We start from the raw sequence: 22,582 nt of genomic DNA on the forward strand, positions 1-22,582 counted from the left end.
CAAACTAGACACAATCGACTCCGGTTTGAATAAGGACTGGGAATGGCTGAGCCATTACAAACATTGACTCTATCTCCCCTTGTAAGTATTCTCACACTTATTATCAAACTGTCTGTACTGGGCTAGCTTGATTATCACTTCAAAAGCTTTTTTTTCTCTTAATTAATTGGCCTCTCAGAGTTGGTAAGACAACTCCCACCTGTTTATGCTCTCTGTATGTGTGTATATATAGCTCCTCAATATATGTTCCATTCTATATGCATCCGAAGAAGTGGGCTGTAGTCCACAAAAGCTTATGCTCTAATAAATTTGTTAGTCTCTAAGGTGCCACAAGTACTCCTGTTCTTCTTATTAAGACACTGTATAGCTCAACTGAAGAATTGATAAACTGTTTAAACACCTGTTTCAGATAAATTGGTTTTGATGTGGTTTAGTTGGTAAGTTCAGCTGTTAAAACCTTGTTTTAAAAATAGTTCTGGGCTCTAAGATGGTTTTTAACGTTGGATGGCCAAACTGTTGGAAAGTTGACCTAGTGGAACATTATTTATACATTGTACATTAACTTGGTTTTACCCAGTGCAGATAGACGTGGAAGAATTTGAAAAGTAGTCTGTCAGTGTTGTGGGCACCTCAAGTTGTGCTTTTTCAAAATGACGGTGATGGAACGAGGTTGTAGGCTAATATAGGAGGGGGAAAAATAGCTTTGAGAGGAGCTGTTTCAAAAAAATTTCCTTGTTGCCGCAGACCAGACTGTGTTTGAAAATTTGAGCAAACTTTTCTTTATGTTGGGGGTCTTTCCTTCTTCCTATTTGTTTTTTTTGTATTGTTCCAGGTCAGATTTTCAGAGTTTCTTCTTACAACAAATTCAAGGAACCAGCAAATTAAACTGAAACAACATATGCTCATATCTTCGTGTTTTTCAATTCATGCAGCTTCATTAGCCTTAATTCTTAGTCTTAAAGTAGATTGTGTCATCCAAGGAATCTACTGAAGAAAAATGCTTGATGTTAAGGAACAGTTTAATTGGGAGGGTATTGAGAATTCAAAGTGGTGCTCTGAAGCACAAGCATTTGTCAGTGACATTCTTTGCTCAAATTTAGCTTCACTTGAATGTCATCTGGGGACAGCACTACTAATTCAAAGATACTTACCTCTCTTCTTTTTCTCTCTAGAGTCTTGTCCTTTATCCTCTGACACAGATACAAAGCCTTGGTGGTAAACTTAAAGATGCACACCTGGGAGCAGTACTAACTAATAGAGTTGAAAAAGACACTTTGATGTCGGCTTCTTTTCTAAATATTGTCAATCTTCAAGAAATTTTCAGGTGGCATACTAATTCCCTGGCTGTACCTTTGTTTATAATAATCTAAATCAGAAAAAGATTGAAAGAAGCTGGCCTGTCCTCCCAATGTCACTTTTTTGACTTATTCAAGGAGATTTGGTTTCAGTTGGTTTTATGAATTTAGTGAAGAAGCCAGACTTATCAAGTCTCTAAACATTCCTTAAGCTTTTCTGTATTCTTCCTTCACCAAACTTATAGATAGCAACTGCAGGATCTCATTGGCTCTGCAGAAGGTTTTTGAAGTTAAATAAATGGGAAATGTAAAAGTATTCAGACCTGTTACTGGTTTCAGATTGACAAAGTAACCCGCTTTAAGATACATTCCAGATACTCTTAGAATTTTTTTTTTTTGGAGTCTTTACATCCCTGAAGTGTTTAAATAGGAAGAATTAATTTGCTGAAGCATTCTCTGAGCATTCTGTATGATACTTCTGGGCCCTACCCAGAAACTAATATGGAGTGTTATGTTTACCCTTGAAAATCCTAACTTGTAGTGCTATACCACTAACAAACTAACAGTCAAACTTAGGGCTTTTTTAGTCAATTTTTAAACCTCAGTGGTCAAAAGCCTCACTGACAAAGTGAGTGTTGCCCAGTCTCTTAATCTGAGTGCTCATTTTGGTTTGTTTCAAGAGGATTCTTGGTTCTGGGCCATTTGGCACAGGTTACATAAGCTATATACTGGTAGGCCAAGGTACTCTCCACCAGACAGTGGAATATTTTCTACCTAAATAATTCTTCATCTGGAATCACTTTCCCTCCAGTTAAAAACCTGGCATTGGGGTCTGTATTCTGAAGTTAATTGGTTTATTCTGGGAACAGCTAAAATAAAGTGCAAAATGTATGATTTTCCCCATCTGTTCTGGATTTTTGTCAATCTTAGCTAAAGCAAATTTGAAACATTCTTCTAGCAGAGTTCTTTTGGTGTGTGTTGCTATCTCCCTTAATCCAATAGGTGACAAGTTTCTCTTTGCTTATCCACTTACTCTTCTCCCCCCCCCCCCCCCCCCCGCCTTCTGGTAATATACCTTAGCCAGAAATATGTGGAAGTTTGTCTCTTGTCTATCCTATCTCAATGATGTTTTTCTTTGAAACATCCTGTGTAAATTTCACATCATGGGATATTATCATGTATAAATTGGAAGAGGGATATCAATTTCCTCACCAAAACCTAGCCAATATATAAATATCTGTAACTTGGAAAAAATGCAAGCTATATACACGGGGAAGGAAAAATTATCAGAAACCAATACTTGATAGTGGGGAGAAACCTGGGAAGCAGAAATTCTGAAAGAGACCTATGGTAATGGAAAGCAAGTTGGACAGCATGAGCTTGCAGTATAAGCTGGCAGCAAAGAAAAAGCCAGTGCAATTTTTAGCTGCATATGAAAAGGAATCATGGAGCAGAGAGGTAAGTTACTCTGTGAAACTTGCACAGTCATACCTGGAATATTATGTTAATTTGACATCCAGAACTAAACATAATATTGGCAAGGTTGAGAGAGTTAATTTGTTGTTCATCTATTATCATGTGACTGGCGGGATTAATTTGAATAAAAATTAAAAGAGCTAAATATGTATCGCTTGTTTAAGTGATGACTTAGCAAAAGGGGATGTGACGGGTACAGTGCCTACAAATACTTGAAAGGTGTAAACACTAAAGAGGGAGGAGAATTATTTAGGCTGCGATCTTCCAATGAACTCTCCCCAGAAAGACCTCTGCCCTATGGGGAGCACCACTGAAGTCAAAGAGACTCTGTATGGGCAGGGGGATCTGCCTCTGTAAAGCTCACTGCAGGAGTGAGAAACTTTCACTATTATCTGCTTGCATTTGGAAAGGAAGATGTCTGTCTGTATCTGTGCGAGTTTTTTCATGAAGTTGATGGATTTCCACTCCATACGGCTAAATGCAGTGCCTTGCATAATGACAGGTTTCACAGTAGCAGCCGTGTTAGTCTGTATCCGCAAAAAGAACAGGAGTACTTGTGGCATACTTGTGGCATACTTCGGATGCTTTCGTGGACTACGGATGCATCCGAAGAAGTGGGCTGTAGTCCACGAAAGCTTATGCTCTAATAAATTTGTTAGTCTCTAAGGTGCCACAAGTACTCCTGTTCTTTTTGCGGATACAGACTAACACGGCTGCTACTCTGAAACCTTTCACTATTATGTAATTGTGTGCAATATAACTATGAATTAGGAGGAAATTAAGAAAATGAGAAAATCTACCTGATGGTGAAATGTATAGGCAGTCGAATAAATTTCCAAAGGAAGTATTAGAAGCTTCCTTTCTTCAGCACTTCTAAAACTATTTTGGACAAAACGCTAGAAAATGTATTATTTAACACAATCCTGTATTTACAAGGAGATGGACAAAATGATCTAGTGCAGGCCTGCACAACATGCGGCCCGGGGGCCGCATGTGGCACGCGTGGGCTCACTGTGCGGCCCACGTGGGTTGAGCAGATGGGCTCATTGTGCGGCCCGCGGGGGGGTGAGTAGGCAAGCGGCAGGTTAGGGAGGGGGGCTGAGTAGGCGAGCGGGCGGGCAGTGGCGGGAAATGAGTAGGCGAGCTGGGTGGGTGGAGGGCTGAGGAGGCGAGTGGGCGGGCAGTGGCAGGGGGGGCAGGTGAACCAGCGAGTCGGAGGGGTGGGGCGCCGAGGAGGCAAGCGAGCAGGCTGTGGCGGGGGGTGAGTAGGCGAGCCGGGTGAGGGGAGCTGAGGAGGCGAGGGGTGAGTCGGAGGCTGACCTACTGATCTGGTCTGGCTCCCATCCCCTCTCCCAGGGCCGGCACTAGCAAAACAAGCAGGTGCTTGGGGCGGCACATTTCTAGGGGTAGCATTCTGGCGCCGGCCATCATAGGTGCCGACTCCGTTGTATGGGGAAAAAGTGCCCTCGCCGCCCCAGCTCGCCTCTGCTCTGCCTCCGCCTGCTCCCCTGAGCGCGCTGCTGCCGCTTCGCTTCTCCCCCCTCCCTCCCAGGCTTGCCACGTGTGAAACCTCGTGCAGGGAGGGAGGAGAAGCCGAGTGGTGGGCGCTCGGGGGAGGCGGTGGTGGTGGAGCGGAGGTGAGCTGGAGCAGAGAGCGGTTCCTCTACCCCCCCCCATTACTTCCTGCGCCCCACCCCACCCTAGCTCACCTCTGCTCTGCCTGCTCCCCTCAACACGCTGCTGCTCTGCTTCTCCCTCCTCCCTCGCCTGAGAGGGAGGGGGGAGAAGCAGAGCGGCGGCACACCCGGGGGAGCAGGCAGAGCGGAGGTGAGCTAGGGTGGGAGGTCACAGGGGACTCGCAGGAAGCAATGGGGGGGGGAGAAATGTGGCATGCGGGGGTAGGAGGTGGTGCTGGGGATTTGGGGAAGGGGTGGAGTTGGGGTGGGGCCGGGGGCAGAAGGGCACGAAAAAGAAAGGGGAGGCGGCCACAAAATTTTTTGCTTGGGGCGGCAAAAATCCTAGAGCCGGTCCTGTCCTCTCCAAAGGTTGCAGCTGTCTGGAGGTGCCTGCCTTCCTCATTCACACCTCATTCATTCACAGGGTAATTGATTACAAAGTGGGGGGAAGATCTTATTCTACTTCTAGCAAAAAGACATTTTTCTTTTACCTTAATTATACTACCTTAGGGGCCTGCTTTAACATATTACCGAGGTTCAATACTGCTGTTTCAGTGGGGCGGCGCTGAGGAAGGAGGGTTTGTTTCCGCAGGGCACGTGGCGCGCTGGGGGGGGGGTGTGTTTCAGCGGTGCTGGGGGGGTGTTTCCATGGGTGACGGGTGTCGCTGGGGGGGGGGGGGGTGTGGTTTCGGGGGGGCGGGGTGGGGCTGGGGGGGGGTGTTGGCGACGCTCGGGGGGGTTTCGGCCCTCAGCTGTTTTCTTTGGAGTAATGTGGCCCTTGCCGCTTTACAAGTTGTGCAGGCCTGATCTAGTGTAAGGGTTCCCAAATGTTTACAGAAGGTCCACATTTTAATAGAACAGTTGTCTCATGGATAATCTATTTGCAATCCCACATAGTGAGTACAGCAATGACTTATATAGAAAAGTAGTAGTCGGAAAGTTTTAAATATATCTTTAGTTTATCTTGATGCAAGTTAATGGAGAACAAAAGGATCCAGGATCTTATGACCATCACTTCTCTGTGACTCTATGGTCTCTTGCATGTCTAAATTCTATAATACTTCATCCTGTTTGTTATTCCTTGTTAATGACTAGATCAGAAGCTTGAATCTGAGTTCTTGTCTTTATTTGACATTTCTTTTTAGACTTTGAGACAATATAATCATGTAGTTCTTGTTTACATGGGAAAGTTGCACTGGTTTAACAAAAATTGTTTTTTAAACCAATATACAGTAGTTAAACTAGTACAAATCTTGTTCAGATGCTATTGTACTAGTTTATGTGCAGATTTTGTACAAGTATAATTATTTTGGTTACGGTTTAATTTTATACCAGTAACAACCCCCAGTGTGGATGCAGTTATACTGATACAAAGATGCCTTATATTGGGATAACTTATTCCCTTTCCCATATGGAAATAAGCTATAACAGTGTAAGCTGATCCTTTTGATTTAGTGTTCTGCAACTTTTTTTTTTTTTTTTAAACCTTTGCTGGGAACTAACATCTTTATTTCAAAAGTGACCTGCAAAAGGGGAAAAAATGGGCTCGTACCTTTTTTACAACTTTGTGATATATAAAGAAGTCATGAATGTATTTTTATTCAATATTAACCTCAGGTTTAGAAACTGACACACCTGGGGGACTTGTGAAATAATATTTCAAGAAACAGTGGTGAAAGTTGAGCAGCTGAGAGGAGAGGAAGGGATTTTGACTTGTTTAATAACTCAACACCTGTTTCACCTCAGTGACTAACCTTTTGGATAAAAGATGTCTGTTTAAACATTTAACACTTGCACCCTTTCAGTTAAGATGATGGAACTCTCAACATATTCTGACCATCTCCTCATGTAAAACTAGGGAAGACTAGATATAATTTATAAAGAAGCAGAATTTATACAAGTCCAATTAAAAAAAATTCTTTTTGCAGGCTATCTTTAAAACTGTTGATAGACAGTGATTGAATCCTAGAGATCTTTGCTATCTATATTTGGACAAAACAGTTGTAATAATATACTTTTCTCAGTCAAGAATTATCTAATAGTTGATTCTTGAAATTACGCATTATCTTTTGGAATTCTAGAACATTATTTACAGTAACAAGCTTTGTAACTACTTTGTAGATGTAGTAAAACTGAATTTGTACTGGTTTTTGCAGGAGTAATTTCTGTAAAGGAAATGAGTGAAAATTGAAGTCTTGTCTAGAGGGGGACACTCAGGAAAGTTAATCTAAATTGACTGAAGGTGTGAATTAGAGTAATCTTTCTTGTATTTAAGTTTGTTAGGTCACATTTTTCTATTCAATTTGTAAAATTTGTAGAATTTTAAAATAAATTAATTTTTAAACCAACATTTTCACATGCACAGCTAATACACTTTAAAAATCCTTAAAAGACAAGATGGTGTGAAACTGACAATAGACTTCGTCTTTCTAAATCACCATATTGAGAAGTCAAGTCTGCATGAGTTAGATATGGAGTCTTAGGCTATGTCTACACTACAGCCTATGTTGGCAAAACTTAATGTTGTCAGGGGTGTGAATATTCCACATCCATGAGCGACGACATACATTACATCAGTATAAGCGCTTATGTGAGCTTCTCCCATTGACAGCTTATACTGCTAGCGGAGATGGGTTTTTTTATGCCGATGGGAGAGCTCTCTCCTGTCAACATAGAGCGTCTTCACCAGATACGCTGCAGTGGCACAGTTGTACTGGTACAGCTGTACCGCTGCAGTGTGTACATGTATAGACATGGCTGTAGTTGCAGTTTTTAATTTCCTGCGCCTTATTTACAAATTTTCCTTAAAAGGTAAAATGAGAGACAAAGATTACATGCATTTTTATAATTAAAACACATTTACCTTGCTGAAGATGCCATTATGTTCTCTTAAGTGAATGGTTACTTAAGCCTTCCTATTTCTTCTCCAGCCTCTGTCTATTGTGTCCTTTGTAGTAGTGTACATATATAATGGATTACTAAACAGCAATAGCTTCAATCTCTGTTGTTTGCAATCTACTATGCCCAGTTCTATGGGCAGTACTTTGGATTGGTGTGGATGTATTTTATCTAATAATCACTTCTTACTATAGTGGTGCTATGATGCACATATATAAATTGGTGGCTAAAAATCTTTCCTAATAGAAACAAGTGCAATAAACATTTAATTAAACATCCTTAGTAGCTTTCTTTTCCCTGCCTTTGCTGTCTTTCAGGTACTCTGATGTTCGGGGAACAGTAGTGCAGTTATATAAGGACCTAAATAGGTGGAAAGATAATACAGTTTACATTATAGTAGTACTCAATTCTGTTTATGGTGTAGCAATGCCTTTGACTTGAAATTTCAGCTCTGTCTAGTTCACATTTTCAATAGGCTTTTTTTTTTTTTACTCTATTTTTGTAGGCCACAGATTTAAGATAACCATCATACTGCTCTAATTCTCTTGCAATTTTGACTGGTATGATGCAAATTAGTCCACAAAATGTAGTAAGTTAGACTTTTATTGACCCAAATAATTTTTACATATGAAATACAGATATGCAATGTGTGATTAGGAAATACTATTAAGAATGTACATTAGGTTTAAGAAGGTAATGTAGAAGAAGAGATCTGAGTATACGTAGCTAGAGAGACCATGTATTAAAGCAATTGCCACCTTTGGGTTTAAACAGAGATTGCAGCAAGAAGTGTTGGAATTGGCACAGTATTAGAACTGAAAAGAAAATGGCCACTAGAAATCATTGCTGCTACAGCAACAACATGGCTTGACTCCTAATGTACTGTTTTCATATATAATTTCAAATGTTTTGTAAGGCCTGCCTTTCAGGAAAAGAGATGCTTAATGGGAATGTATGTTCCCATATAGTTATTTATAAACTTTGATTTTTTGTCAGTAGAATTTTATTTTATAATCACATTTCTGTAAGTGGATTGCTCTTTCAGAGTTTGAATTCTTAGAATCTTTTAATAATATTTGTTCTAAATATAATTTTAGTAAATCAATCATTCATTCTTTGTAGAAAAGCATTTATTTCTAGTTCCACATTGTAAAATGACAGATGAAAACAACATCCCAAAAGAAAAGTCTTTTCTCTTCAGTAATATTGAAAAAAATTCAGTATCCTTCCAGAATGTATTTGGTACCTAGAATATAATCCCACTTTTCAAAGAATGAGCCTTCAGTGGGTTTTAGTCTAACACAGCCTTCATTGTTGATATTAAAATAATCTAAAAATGTCTAGTGGATTTTTTTTTTTAGCCAGATCCTGCAACTGAAACATGAAAGATGATACCTGACTGTATCTTATTGCATAGTTGGGACAGAATGGATTGAAATGTATAGGGTAAGCACCTGGTGAAAGTATTGTTCCTGATGAAGAAATAACTGTTTTAAGATCTCAGACAATTATAAGTAAAATGCATTTTCCCTTTTCTGGTGGGGCTAGTTTATATTTTTAAAGTTGAACTGTGAAGCCTGCAAGTCAGGAAATGGAAAAGTTAAGCTTGAATATATAAGCTTGACTTATGCACTTTTGTTTTTAAAAAACAAAGCATGAAATGCAATTTTTCAAACAAAAACTTCTTCACTGGAACACTGGGAAAGAGTGCATGAGAAAAAGCTACTGTCCCTTTAAGTGGCTGTCTGTAGCCTACCACCTGCAGCCTGGGGATAATCAACAAGTCTCTTCCCTGCCCTAGCAGCTCAGTTATATAAACCAGGAAGCAGAACAAAAGTGAGGGGAGTGGAAGCCACAAGGGCAGCAGTTTGTAGGTACCAGCCTGTCTCTTGGATAGTATTCTTTTTCTCATGCACTGTTTCACAAACATTCAAGCACTTCTTAATTAAGAGAGTTTTATTTTCAGATTTTAAATATCTAAGAGAAGTTCTTGCAATGTTATTTTTTTGTAATGGGAAAAATGTCTCTTCCTCAAAAATGGCTGAACTATTCCTGCTAAAACCTTCAGAAATATTCACCATGGGGCAGAGGTCAAGCCTAAAACTTCTCAGCCTATAATAGGGTTACCATATTTCAACAATCAAAAAAGGGGACACGGGGTGCCGCCCTAGCCCTGCCCCAGCCCCGCCCCCTCCCACTTCCCGCCCCCCTCAGAATCCCCCTTCCCCCGCCACCCTACCCCAGGACCCCACCCGCTATCTAAGTCTCCCTGCTCCCTGTCCCCTGACTGCCCCAATCGCTCTCTACACCCCCTTCTCCCGACAGCCCCCCCAGAACTCCCAACCAATCTAACCCCCCCGTTCCCTGTCTCCTGCCTGCCCACAACCGTTCTCTACACCCCCTTCTCCTGACAGCCCCCCCAGAACCCCCAACCAATCTACCCCCTCTTCCCTGTCCCTTACCTGCCCCAACCGCTCTCTACACCCCCTTCTCCTGACAGCCCCCCCAGAACCCCCGACCAATCTAACCCCTCTGTTCCCTGTCCCTTGCCTGCCCCAACTGTTCTCTACACCCCCTTCTCCTCACAGCCCCCCCCGAACCACCAACCAATCTAACCCCCCCCCCATGCCCTGTCCCTTGCCTGCGCCCCCCCCCTCCCCACCAGGCTGAGGTAGAGCTGCGAGCTCCACGTGCAGCCAAACAAATAAGGCGCTGCTCTGCGGGGGAGGAGGGAGCGGGGGAGGGGGAGGGACTCTGGCTGCTAGAGGCCCCCGTGGCTGCGAGCGGCTTTCAATCAGGCCCAGCCGTCCAATCAGCCGTGCTGCACTCTGCATGAGGGGAAGGGGGAAATCCCGGACATTTCTACCTTATTAGAAATCCCCCCCCCCCAGACGGCCATTTAAAGCTAAAAAAGCCGGATATGTCCGGGGAAAGCCGGACGGATGGTAACCCTAGCCTATAAGGAGTTTGAAGACACGAGCAACTGAAAATGGTGGTTTGGAATGGAAACACTTAGGGTACCCTAATAATAGCTCTTGCTATGGGACAAAGTCCAAGAAATAAAATAGGATCTCTATAGCCCAAGTCTTCCTCTGTGTTGAGTTTGTATGTTCATGCAGCTTTGTAAATGTGAGATGGTGGACAGCTGTAGTTTGTGCATACTGGAGATTATAGAGCTTTGACTTGGTGATACTATAGAAAAAGGAATTTTCTGTAATTCAAACAGGAGAGAAAATTTCGGCAGGTGACATATCGCCAGTATCATATACTGTGAATGTGTTGGAGAGATTTTGCTGACATATAGACTTAAAAGAAGTTTAGGGTGAAGGATGATGCCAAGCTTATGTATAGTGGAAGCAACTTGTGGATCGGAGTGAAATGGGGCGAGAGACTTGCATTATGTTTGAGTTAGCTTTCCTCGTTCAAGAGAAGCTGTTAGCTTTGAGATATATAGATAAAGGAAATTGAGACAGCTAGTTTACTTGATCAAGATAACTGAGGTGGAAGGTGGTGCTGAAAGATGTACAATGGAGTATCAGTGTGATATCTCTAAATTGTAACTTAAGATGGCAGGAGTGAAGGTAGATGTAAAGAATTGAATTGCATTGCTTCTTGTATCTTTGATGCAATCCTACTACATGGTAGTTCTTATTGTAAGAGACACCAGACGCTGACATAGCGAGAGGTGGCAAACACATTTTTATTTAATAAGTAGTGTGTTAAGTCTGTGGAGTATTACCAACAATCATTGCAATTTTCCTTTTGCAGAGTAAGTAAACTTTCAAGTAACAAATACACATATGTAATCTGTTAAGCGTTTGAGGCAATAAAATGTTTTCAAAACTTTGCCATTTTCATATGTACACATACAGTTCAGTCATCTACTTGTTCATTGCTTTGACTGAATACTGCCCAAACAGTTTTTTTAAAAGAATAGTATTTGAATTCTCTTCTCTTTCCTCCCCCACTCTCTCTAACAGAAATGTCTTAACATTGAATATTTTTGTTTGTTTAGGAATGCGGAGGGGAAAAAATAACCATTTATATTTTTAATAGTAAATTCTTTGTGTCCATCCAAGAGTCTACAGTCTACTGGGGATTTATTTCTTTCTGACATGAGGCAGGGCTCTTTTAGTCATTTTACTAGCATTGTATAAGTTTGGAATAAATATCCATACCTCAAAGTATCTTAATTGATGAAGCACATGTTTTTGTTCTGTATCTTTTCATTCACTCCTCATTTTAGCTCCTTTAATTACTTTTTTCCCCTCTCACTGAGTGACACAATTCTTCACTGCTTTGTTTGTTATCTTTTTTGGCATGTGGGGACTTGTAATCGATTTGTCTGGTTACTATCAGTTTTATTTTGTTTCCTCTTCTTGTCAGGCATCTTTTTGAACTGCTTCACCATCTATGATTAGGACTGTCAGTAAATAAAAACTTTCTCTAAGACCAGAAAATCGAGAGATTGCAAGCCTCACCACGGTTTTGGGGAGCTCTGCATGTGTATATGTGTATTATAGGTTCTTCGAAATGGATGATTGGACAAAGGAATAAATGCAACTTCTCTGAGATTAGTTTTCTTCTAGACTCAAAAGCTCATATGACTGGCAAAATCTAGCAGCAGATTCAGGAAGCTAAGGGCAGATCTACACCTATCTGATGGGAGGGCTTCTCCCATTGACATAGCTGCCATTGTGCTCTCTACACAGGGGGATAGATCTGGATAACTATCACTCACTCATTTTTCACACTCTGAGGCTACGTCCTCACTACAGGTGGGGTGGAGGGGGTCAATTTAAGATACGCAAATTCAGCTGACTGACCCTGCTGTGAGGACGGCGGCAAATCGACCTCCGCGGCTCCCCCATCGACAGCGCTTACGCCTACCTCCGCTGGTGGAGTACAAGTGTCGATTCGGGGATCGATTGTCGCGAGATTGATTTCTATCTGCCGATTCAGGAGGGTAATGTAGACGTAGCCTGAGTGACATTGTTATACCAGTGTAAGATTATAGTGTAGACCTGGTCTAAGTCTGTTTTTCTTCTCCTTAGTGTAAGGGAAGGTTTCTTGAGCAAATGTAGAGGCCAAAAACCTCTAGGAGAAATAAAGTTTTAGCTCCTTATACGGCAAACACTTTTGTGCACATGCTTAACTTTAAGCTCAAGTAGTCCAATTGAAGTCAATGGGTTAATTCATAAAGTTACACACCCCCTTTAGTGCTTTCAGGATCAGTGTTTTAATTTTCAATATTTTGTTTTGCCTCTAGCGGTTTTGTAAAATTTAAATAAGATAGCTTACTCCTGGCATTTAAATAAAAATCTAGGGCTGTCGATATAATCGCAGTTAACTCATGTGATTAACTCAAAAAAATTAATCAGGATTAAAAAAATGTATTGTGATTAATTGCAGTTTTAATCGCACTGTTAAACAATAGAATACCAATTGAACTTTATTAAATATTTTGGATGTTTTTCTACATTTTCATATATATTGTATTCTGTGTTGTAATTGAAATCAAAGTGTGTATTATTTTTTATTACAAATATTTGCACTGTAAAAATGATAAACAAAAGAAATAGTATTTTTCAGTTCACTTCATAGAAGTACTGTAGTGCAAACTCTTTGTCATGAAAGTGCAACTTACAAATGTAGATTTTGTTTGTTTGTTACATAACTGCACTCAAAAACAAAACAATGGAAAACTTTAGAGCAGGGGTAGGCAACCTATGGCACGTGCGCTGAAGGCAGCACGCGAGCTGATTTTCAGTGGCACTCACACTGCCTGGGTCCTGGCCACCGGTCCGGGGGGCTCTGCATTTTAATTTAATTTTAAATGAAGCTTCTTAAACATTTTAAAAACCTTATTTACTTTACATACAACAATAGTTTAGTTATATATTATAGACTTATAGAAAGAGACCTTCTAAAAATGTTAAAATGTATTACAGGCACACGAAACCTTAAATTAGAGTGAATAAATGAAGACTCAGCACACCATTTCTGAAAGGTTGCCGACCCCTGCTTTAGAGCCTACAGGTCCATTCAGTCCTACATTTACAGGAGATAATGCTGCCCTTTTCTTATTTACAGTGTCACCTGAAAGTGAGAACAAGCATTTGCGTGGCACTTTTGTATCTGGCATGGCAAGGTATTTACATGCCAGATACGCTAAACATTCGTATGCCCCTTCATGGTTCAGCCACCATTTCCGAGGTCATGCTTCCATGCCGATGATGCTCGTTTAAAAAAAAAAATGCTTTAATGAAATTTGTGACTGAACTCCCTGGGGGAGAATTGTTTATCTCCTGTTCTGTTTTGCCCACATTCTGCCATATATTTCATGTTATAGCAGTCTCGGATGATGACCCAGCACGTGTTGTTTGTTTTAAGAACACTTTTTCACTGTAGATTTGACAAGACGCAAAGAAGGTACCAATGTGAGAATTTCTAAAGATAGCTACGGCACTCAACCCAAGGTTTAAGAATCTGCAGTGCCTTCCAAAATCCGAGAGGGACGAGGTATGGCGCATGCTCTCAGAAGTCTTAAAAGAGCAACACTCTCATGCCGAAACTACAGAACCTGAACCACTAAAAAAGAAAATCAACCTTCTGCTGGTGGTATCTGACTCAGATAATGAAAATGAACATGCATCGGTCCACACTGCTTTGGATTGTTATCGAGTAGAACCCATCATTGGCATGGATGCATGTCCCCCGGAATGGTGGTTGAAGCATGAAGGTACATATAAATTTTCAGTTCATCTGGCACGTAAATATCTTGTGATGCCAGCTACAACAGTGCCATGAGAACGCCTGTTCTCACTTTCAGGTGACATTGTAAACAAGAAGCGGGCAGCATTATCTCCTGCAAATGTAAACAACTTGTTTGTTTTATCTATTGGCTGAACAAGAAGTAGGACTGAGTGAACTTTGTTTTATTTTTGAATGCAGTTTTTTTGTACATAAGTCTATATTTGTAAGTTCAGCTTTCATGATAAAGAGATTGCATTACAGTACTTATATGAGGTGAATTGAAAAATACAATTTCTTTTGTTTTTTTACAGTGCAAATACTTGTAATCGAAAATAAAAATAAGTGAACACTGTATGCTTTGTATTCTGTGTTGTAATTGAAATCAATATATTTGAAAATGTAGAAAACATCCAAAAATATTTAAATAAATAATATTATATTATTGTTTAACAGTGTGCTTAATCGCGAGAAATTTTTTTAATCACTTGACAGCCCTAAAAAAAAGCATTTTTAATTTAGCTCTTTATAAATTTTACATTTCAGTAGCTTAAGTTATCACGTTAGTTTTACAAAGCCTCAACCTGATTTAAATCAGTTTTTAAAAAATCATGTGTTCAAATCATGATGTAAACCAATGATCTAAATTGCTCCACCCTGGGTGCTAGTTTTACTCTTAGGAATCGGATGTGGATAAAGTAATTTCAGACTCATAACTGGAGCCATAAAGATCATCCAGTGTCCCTCCCTACGCAAGCATTTAAAAGGAGCAGGAAGCTGTGTATTTCATATAGAGCTAGTTAGCCTTGCTGATTGCCTATGTGGGTGATTGCAATCTGATGAGTACACATACTCAGTGCAACAGCTGAGTTAGCTATAGTAACTGACTCAGAAATGACTGGTTTAAGATAAATGCTACTTTTTTCAATCCCTTTCAAAGAGAATTACGTAAGTGTGAAGAGGAGTGCCTCATGAGACGGTTATATACTTCATACTTCCCTAGGTGGGGAAGCTGGGATTTAGCTAGCACTTTCCTAGCGTGTACACACTCTGTTCTTTCCCCCAATCCTTCTGACCTTAGTTCTTAAGGTCTTCAGATTTCTTTAAGACGATGGTAAGACTCTAATACTTCAGGCCTACAACAAGAGGAAGCCAGAACGTGAACATGGTGAAATCTTTTCTTTCTGATAAAAAGTTTTTTAACTTGCATTTCTCAAATTATAATTTTGGAGTGGGAGCATCCTACTAAGTGTAAATGTCATACCTAACAGATAGTGTGGATGTAGTTTATACTGATAAAACTGCTTTTCCTATTATTGCTTATTCTGGGCCACTCCCTCCTTCCAAGTGAAATAAGTTATACCGGCAAAAGTGCAGTTTTGCTGGTATAGCTGTCTCTATGCTCAGGGTTTTTGCCAGCTCAGCTGTCTCAATCAAAATCACACCTCATCACATCCCTGATCAATATAATTCAGAAAAAGTTTGTAGTATATATCTAGGATCAGCAGTTGCAAATATCCAAGGCAGATGCAGCAGTAGATTCCTTAGCAAATGACAAGAATTCATTTGGGAAAGGGCTCCTTCCTAATGGAATAAACAGAAATGAAGATAGATTCCCTCAGAAAAAATATAAAGTGTTGACAGGAGCATTGCAGGCTTCAATTTAATCAATGCAGATTCATCGTAGCCTTTACACAGGCCACAATAGCGTAGTCCAATGGCACATCCTATGTTTTTTTGTGCTACAGTAAATGGAACCTGTCTTTTTGATTCTTTTCCCAGTGAATTGTGGGAGAACTTTTCTGTCCTTCTGGGCATACCGGGGGAACTGGGGGAAGACATTAGAGGACTCTCAGCAATTGAGAGATTTAGCCTGTGTTCTCACTGCAAAGTGGATGGGCTACCAGCCTGAGTGAAAGGAGCACCTGAGCTGTAGCTTATATCCTCACCAGTCAGGCCAGCTAGCCTGGGCTTAAAGCATCACTAAATTCAGTTGGGAGAGTTGTGTGGCTGGGAGGGAGATTAACGGCAACACCCAAGGAAGAACCACAGTTAAATGTGCTGTAAAGACATATCCTTAAAACTCTGGCTTTGTGTTTTTATTTAATTTCGGTGACTTACTTTATAATTTTGGGTAAGTCTTCGGTAAATATTTCACATCTTTGCTCTCCAGTCAAGATGTGAAAGCTCACACATATGTCCTTTAGTTTTCTCAGAGGCCCACTAGCGAAACCATCAGGATTTCAAAGGTAGAATATAAAGCAGGGGAAAAGGGAGAGAACAGCCTTCTGGACTTTCTCCGTATAGCATAAAAGAAGCAAAATTTATAAGTTCAATTTTTAACAATATTTCTCGTCACCTTTAAACTCAGTTGTCTTAGTGGCCATAGGATTTGAAGGGATGGAATGTTTTGTGTTCATTACTTCTTGATTTACTCTACATCTAGGGTTACGATCTTTCAGGTTCCCAAAAAGAGGACACTACCAGAGAGGGAGGGGGAAGGGGAAGCTGGAGGAGAAGGTACAGTTGGAGGGGTGTCTACTGGGAGGTGGTATTTGGGAGGTATAGGAAGGGTGTGTGTATTGGGAGGGGCATTTGGGGGGTGCTGGAGAGGTGTGTGTACTGGAGGGGGTATTTGGGGTGTGGGAGGGTATGGGTACTGGGAGGGAGTATTTGGGGGGACATTGGGGATGCAGGAGGGGTTGTGTACTGGGAGGGGTACTTGCAGCCTCACTCTCGATGTGGGGGGCAGTGGCGCTCCCTGTCACAGAGGCAGGGCGACTGTGCAGGCCTGGGACACAGTTCCAGTTGTCCATCAGTGCTTCCTTGCCTCTTCCCCTTTCCAGGGCTGGGAGCCAGGGCTTGGGTGGGTGGGAGCGGGAGCAGGCAGCTGCAGTGCAGGGACCAATCCAGATGTGAAGCCAGCTCTTTCTGAGCTGCAATGTCTGCTCCACAAAAGTCCCGGACATTTCCTCTTATTTGAAAAATCTGTCCAGACGGAGGGCGGAGGATCAAAAAAGAGGAAATGTCCAGGAAAACCCGGATGTATGGTATCCCTATCTACATCTCTTTTGTTAGAATTGTTTCATCTGTGTAGTCCAAAATGGGATTAAAGGGGATGTGACCCAGTTTCAAATCACAGGGGTTCATAAAATTATACTTGGTAGTTTGGGACTGAAGTCTGGTTGGAGGGGATGAACAGGGAAGAGAGGCACTTTACCTAAAACAGCCAAGCCAAAGCCCTTTGAAGCCATGTCTACACTTGGGGGAAGATGTATTTTTAATGTGTTAGCTAAAACATGTTAACTAACACATGTTAAGACTACAATTTGCCTGGTCTATACTAGGATTTTAACGGGTTAGCTGGTCAAGAATAAAACTCTAAGGGGTGTTAGCCAACACCTTAAAAACACACTTTTCCTAGTGAAGACAAGGCCTTAGTTTGGCCCAGCTCTGATGTCCTTCAGCACTTGGTCTCAAAAAGATTGGTGATTCTTTTGAAGTGGTTTAGAAAAATTGTTCTCACTTTCCCCACTTGCTTCCTTGTCTTCTCTAATAGAGTCTGAGTCATAGAGTCCCAGAATAGACCACCAGATCATCTAGTCTTACCTCCTGTATATTACTAAACCCCACCCAGTTATGCCTATATTGAGCACAATAACCTGGATTAGAATAAAGTATTATAGACTAAAATACTGTGTGCCACAGGCAGAGAACAGGAGAGTCTAAAGCCCCGGCAATGACGGAATTGATTTGTTGAGATATGCCGAGGTGATCGTAGCAAGTACCCAGCTGACCATGCTGCAGAGGAAAGTGAAAAATCCTCCAAGATCCCTGCCAATATGACCTTATGAAAAATTTCTTTCTGATCCCGAATATGGCAATCAGTTTGACTGAGCATCTGAAAGAGAATTCTCTTTTCCGTCTCAGAGCACAAGCTCATCCTGTCTGTTGTCCCATCTCCAGATGTGACCATCTCTGATGTTTTAAAGGAAGGGGGGGGAACAACCCCCCTAGGATTAATTTGCGTGGGACAGATTCTTTTCTGACCTTGCAAGTAACTGGCTAAAGCTCTAAACATGAGATTTAGGGATATAAGACTCAGGACTGGAACTCCCTTGACCACTGAGTCTGGTCCCCCACCATCATAGGCAACTCTGTTATACAATCCCACCGATATTCTGGGTCATCCAAATTGTTCTTATACAATATTCTGATCCTCCTGTATTGTCAGTGCCTCCCAACTTTGTGTCATCAGCAGATTTCATTAACAGGCTCCCACTATTTGTAATAACCTCATTAATAAAACTGTTAAATAAGATCAGTCCCAAAACTGGCCCTTGAGGAACTCCACTAGTAACCACCCTTCAGCCCAATAGTTCTCCTTTAGGCACAACTTGTCTTTTACAATTCTTGTACTAATCCTCATCTGCTCCAATTTAACTAATTATATCCCATGTGGGACTGTATCAAAAGCTTTACTGAAGTCCAGATAGATTAGATCTACTGCATTTCTGTTTAAAAATTCAGGTCTTTTCAAAGAAAGATATCAAGTTAGTTTGGCATGATCTACCTTTGGTAAACCCATGTTGCATTTCATCCCATTTACATCCAGGTACTGAACTTATTCTTTCAGTTAGCTGCTTGGTGCAGTCCAGGGAAATAGCTTAGCAGACATTGAAGATGTTGGCAAGGGGTTTTCCCTGACTTTTTATGTGATTTTCCTGCTCTGCTCACACAGTTTACCCAAGAAATATCTTGTGTACATTTTTGTTACTGTATCAAGTGTCAGGTCTGTAGATATTCAGGGTCTCTCCTCACCTTTTTAATTATAATAGTTATCCAGTCATTTTGATATCTGTGCATGTGAGAGGGAAAGTGACTTTCTGGATTTTGATCCTTACAACTTGGGGTAAGATGAAAATACTTCCATGTGTATAAACTCCTCACTTCATGCTCTGCTGATACGTCATCAAATGCTTACAGGATCCTAAGCAGGATGATGGCTCTAAGATTTTCATTTTTTTTATTTATTATTTTGCAGGTTTGTTTTAAATCAGACCTCGCAGCTTGATACAAATAAAACAGACAAAGGTAAGTAGAAAATCAGCTTATAAAAAGGGTATGTAGCAAATCTTTTATCTGTTAATACCTACTTATAAATAGCCAGAAACACTGGTTTACGGAAATTGGAATAAATTAATAAGTTAAGGTGAATGTTTACCTGTTTGTAATAGCTTATTTTTCCTCTTCTGAGATAAAAAAAATGAAATTCTTGTGCTGTTTTGTGTTGACTGTGTATTTAACATTATGATGACAAATCTGTCAAATGAAACATAGCCGAGAAAGTAACCTGCACTTGTGCTAGCCAAGGAGAACCAAAACCAGTGAAGACTTCATTCATGTGAATTTCTATCCACAAATTGTCCACATGCTTATGAAAAGCTGACAATGTAGTTTGCTGTGCTACAGAAGTATTGTTTAGATTTGTATTTCAGATTTAATTCAGTTCATAGCTCTCTTCACTGGTACATAAATGTTCTGGTGGCCACTCAAATTTCCTAACGTTTTACAAAATGAAATACCAGAGGACATCAGGTTTACCTATATTCTTTGGTTTTCCTGTCCTCAGGAACTGTATCAGATGGCATGAGACTGACTGACAAGCTAGTAAAGACTTTACTATAAAGCATTGATATTCTTCAGAGTATTACATGGGCATTCTCAGGTAACTGCAAAATATATGTTCTCGAGGATAATTTTTTTTTCACTGCAGCATTGCCAAAAAGGAACAATTCACAATAAATATTTTCAGATCAAGGAAATTCTATCTAAAGCTGGATTCTAGGCCTCTCTTTATTGCTTGACATTCTGTTTCTCCTTCTCTTCTATTCCCCCATTAAAGTTTGTTAAGCAAATTTAACTTTGAAGAACAAATGATTCACAGTCTGATCTTTTTAAAACCTCTTTTGATTATCAGTTGGCATTCCTTTTTACATTTTTAGGTGTATAAGAATTTGCAATCAAAGGTGTCCTCACCTTCTTGCTAGGGTGCTGGGGGGGAATTAAGGGACCAAACAGGTGAGTCTCTAAGGCAGCGGGGTTGAGTATTAGGAGTTTGGCCAAGACTTGTGTTAGAGAAGCTTTTTTTCTAGGGCATGACCAGGGCCATTTGTATTCTGAAACATGCTGGAATGAAATGCTGCTTCAAAGCAAACCCTTTCTGACTATGCAGCAAGTGGAAAATCCCATGATAAAATAAGGCATGCAAACAGGTTGATTTTTTTTTCTTAACCTAAAGATAAATCCTGGGCCAAACAAGAGCCAAGTGTGCTGCATGATTTTGAACAAATTGACGTGGCATGAGAGGAATTGGGGAGACAGAGAGCTTAAAGACGGGGAGACAGATGTAGATAACACCACAGAAGACAGAGTACAAAAAAGTTTGGGTTGTATCAAGAATAACGTTTGTAGATATCTATGCTGTTCAAAAGATATCTGAATATATCGGTGACTTAAGAAACATGGGTCACTGGTCAATAATAGCTAGTTCCATTACCAAAAATTAGCCATGAACTCAACTGTCCCTCATTATTAGGGACATCACTCCATTTTAGACCTAAATATACCTACAGTCTATAGAGATCAATTTGTTACAAACACAGATTTATAAAGTCAAGATTATAGAAAATGTTCTCTGTGGTAATGAAATTAAATTTGAGCCTCTATAATTTTAAGCTCTCTGCATTACTACACCGCTACCTTGATATAACATGACCCGATATAACACGAATTCAGATATAACGCGGTAAAGCAGTGCTCCGGGGGGGTGGGACTGCGCCCTCCAGTGGATCAAAGCAAGTTCAATATAATGCAGTTTCACCTATAACACGGTAAGATTTTTTGGCTCCCGAGGACAGCGTTATATCGAGGTAGAGGTGTACTTGGCCTACTTTTTGCATTACTACTTGGCCTACTAAAGCATGGCAGCTTTAGTTAAGGACCCATTTCTCAAGGAACTTTCTGTGCTTGAAACTTGGTCATGATGGCATTGTATGTACAGAAACTTCCTCACTTATCTGACTATTTAGGCTCTACATCCCATTTTCTGCTCGCTGTTCAACTAACATGTAATCTTTGAACCAAATAATGGGTAGCTTGCTATTTTGGATGGGATGGGTTTACACATATTAAACTTGCTTTGTTTCTCTGATCTGTGATTAATATGCAGACCTAAAATGAGTTAAAATTGCTTTAAAAATAAATTGAAATGTACATTTTAAAATAGGCTTGAGCTGCTTTGTGTCTTCACCTCTTTTGTCCTAGGATTCTGAAAGAGCCACAGGTATGGACCTAACAGCACTGATTGTAGGAGAAGACTTCCTGGGAGTTTGAAATGTCAATTTTTCTACTGGTGTAGGTTTATGTACTGGAGTAGGTAACTCTGGGCTGAATATTGTGATCTTCTGTTGTTTGGAGGAAACAGTATAAACAGACAGGTTATTGTATCATGTTGATATTTAGCTAGAGAAGAATGTTTCCAATACCTTAGTGGCATGTATATGTTTAACACTGGAACTGATGACAATTTCAAGCTGGACTTTAAAAAGTGGAACAACTGGAACTCTGCAAAACTATGGCCACAACGATTTTAATCTTTACCCCCCAGATTGAGTTTATAATAGAAGAACCATGAATGGGGAGACGATGTTTGTTGGGCCATGTATAGTGTGTATTTAAGTCTTTTGGGCCCCTTGTTACCTGTAATTTTCATGCCTGATAATGATTAACTGCTTTTTCCCTAATTTACAGGGTAGATATAGATACAGTGTATTAATAGCTTAAATGTGGCGGGAGATTTTTCTTTTCTTTTTGGATAGACTGGTGCAGCGATATTGCCAGGGCAGAGAGCACAATAAATAAATAAATAAAAGTACTCAGAATCCTCTCTGACTCCTAGCAAATTTGTTGAAAAGTCTGAAGTAGTGAGCTCTGACATTCACCTGCACTATACAAAGTTATGCTTTCTGGATGAAAGCTTCCTGCAGGCCTGTAATCTTAGAGAAGGAAGGCATCTAGATTCCAGTGCCCTTTTTTTTTCTTTTTTTCAAGGTGATCTGAGTGATGATATCATTTGGCTTCAGAAAGCTATATGGTTGAATAATATCAGAATTTTATTTGAACACGCTTAACTGCATTAATCAGCTGTGATTGTGGGACACCTCACATGGTCTGGGGAGAAGGGATGACATACATTAGGAAATTACATAAGAAATTTTAGCAGCTGGCAAAAAACATCTGGCCCAGATTCTTGTCTGCTTTGTTTGGCTTATTTTAATTTCACTCTACTTTTTTTACAACACTTCTCAAATCCCCCTCTTTTCTGTATTAGAATCACTTAGGTACCTAATATTTCTCTGTGTATGTGCTTTTTTTTTAATCTGAAATAGGGATTTTGGAGCCTTCTTTTCCTAGTATCCAAAC

General features: G+C 40.4%; 1 protein-coding gene across 9 annotated transcripts in view; it reads left to right on the plus strand.

The window, feature by feature from the left end:
* ZNF644 (zinc finger protein 644) overlaps positions 1–22,582 on the plus strand; it is an 88,514-nt gene that overhangs the window by 17,340 nt on the left and 48,592 nt on the right. For 6 of the 9 annotated variants that reach the window (XM_034780191.1, XM_034780192.1, XM_034780197.1 and 3 more), the window contains exons 2-3: positions 19,143–19,192; positions 19,731–19,826. In XM_034780191.1, the coding sequence (XP_034636082.1) occupies positions 19,813–19,826 (14 nt within the window). In that variant the 5' untranslated portion in view covers positions 19,143–19,192; positions 19,731–19,812. The remainder of the gene's footprint in view (positions 1–19,142; positions 19,193–19,730; positions 19,827–22,582) is intronic. The other 3 variants (XM_034780193.1, XM_034780194.1, XM_034780195.1) reach the window with 1 other exon arrangement.

The sequence above is a fragment of the Trachemys scripta genome, chromosome 8 (genome assembly GCF_013100865.1).
Source record: "Trachemys scripta elegans isolate TJP31775 chromosome 8, CAS_Tse_1.0, whole genome shotgun sequence".
NCBI lineage: Eukaryota > Metazoa > Chordata > Testudines > Emydidae > Trachemys > Trachemys scripta.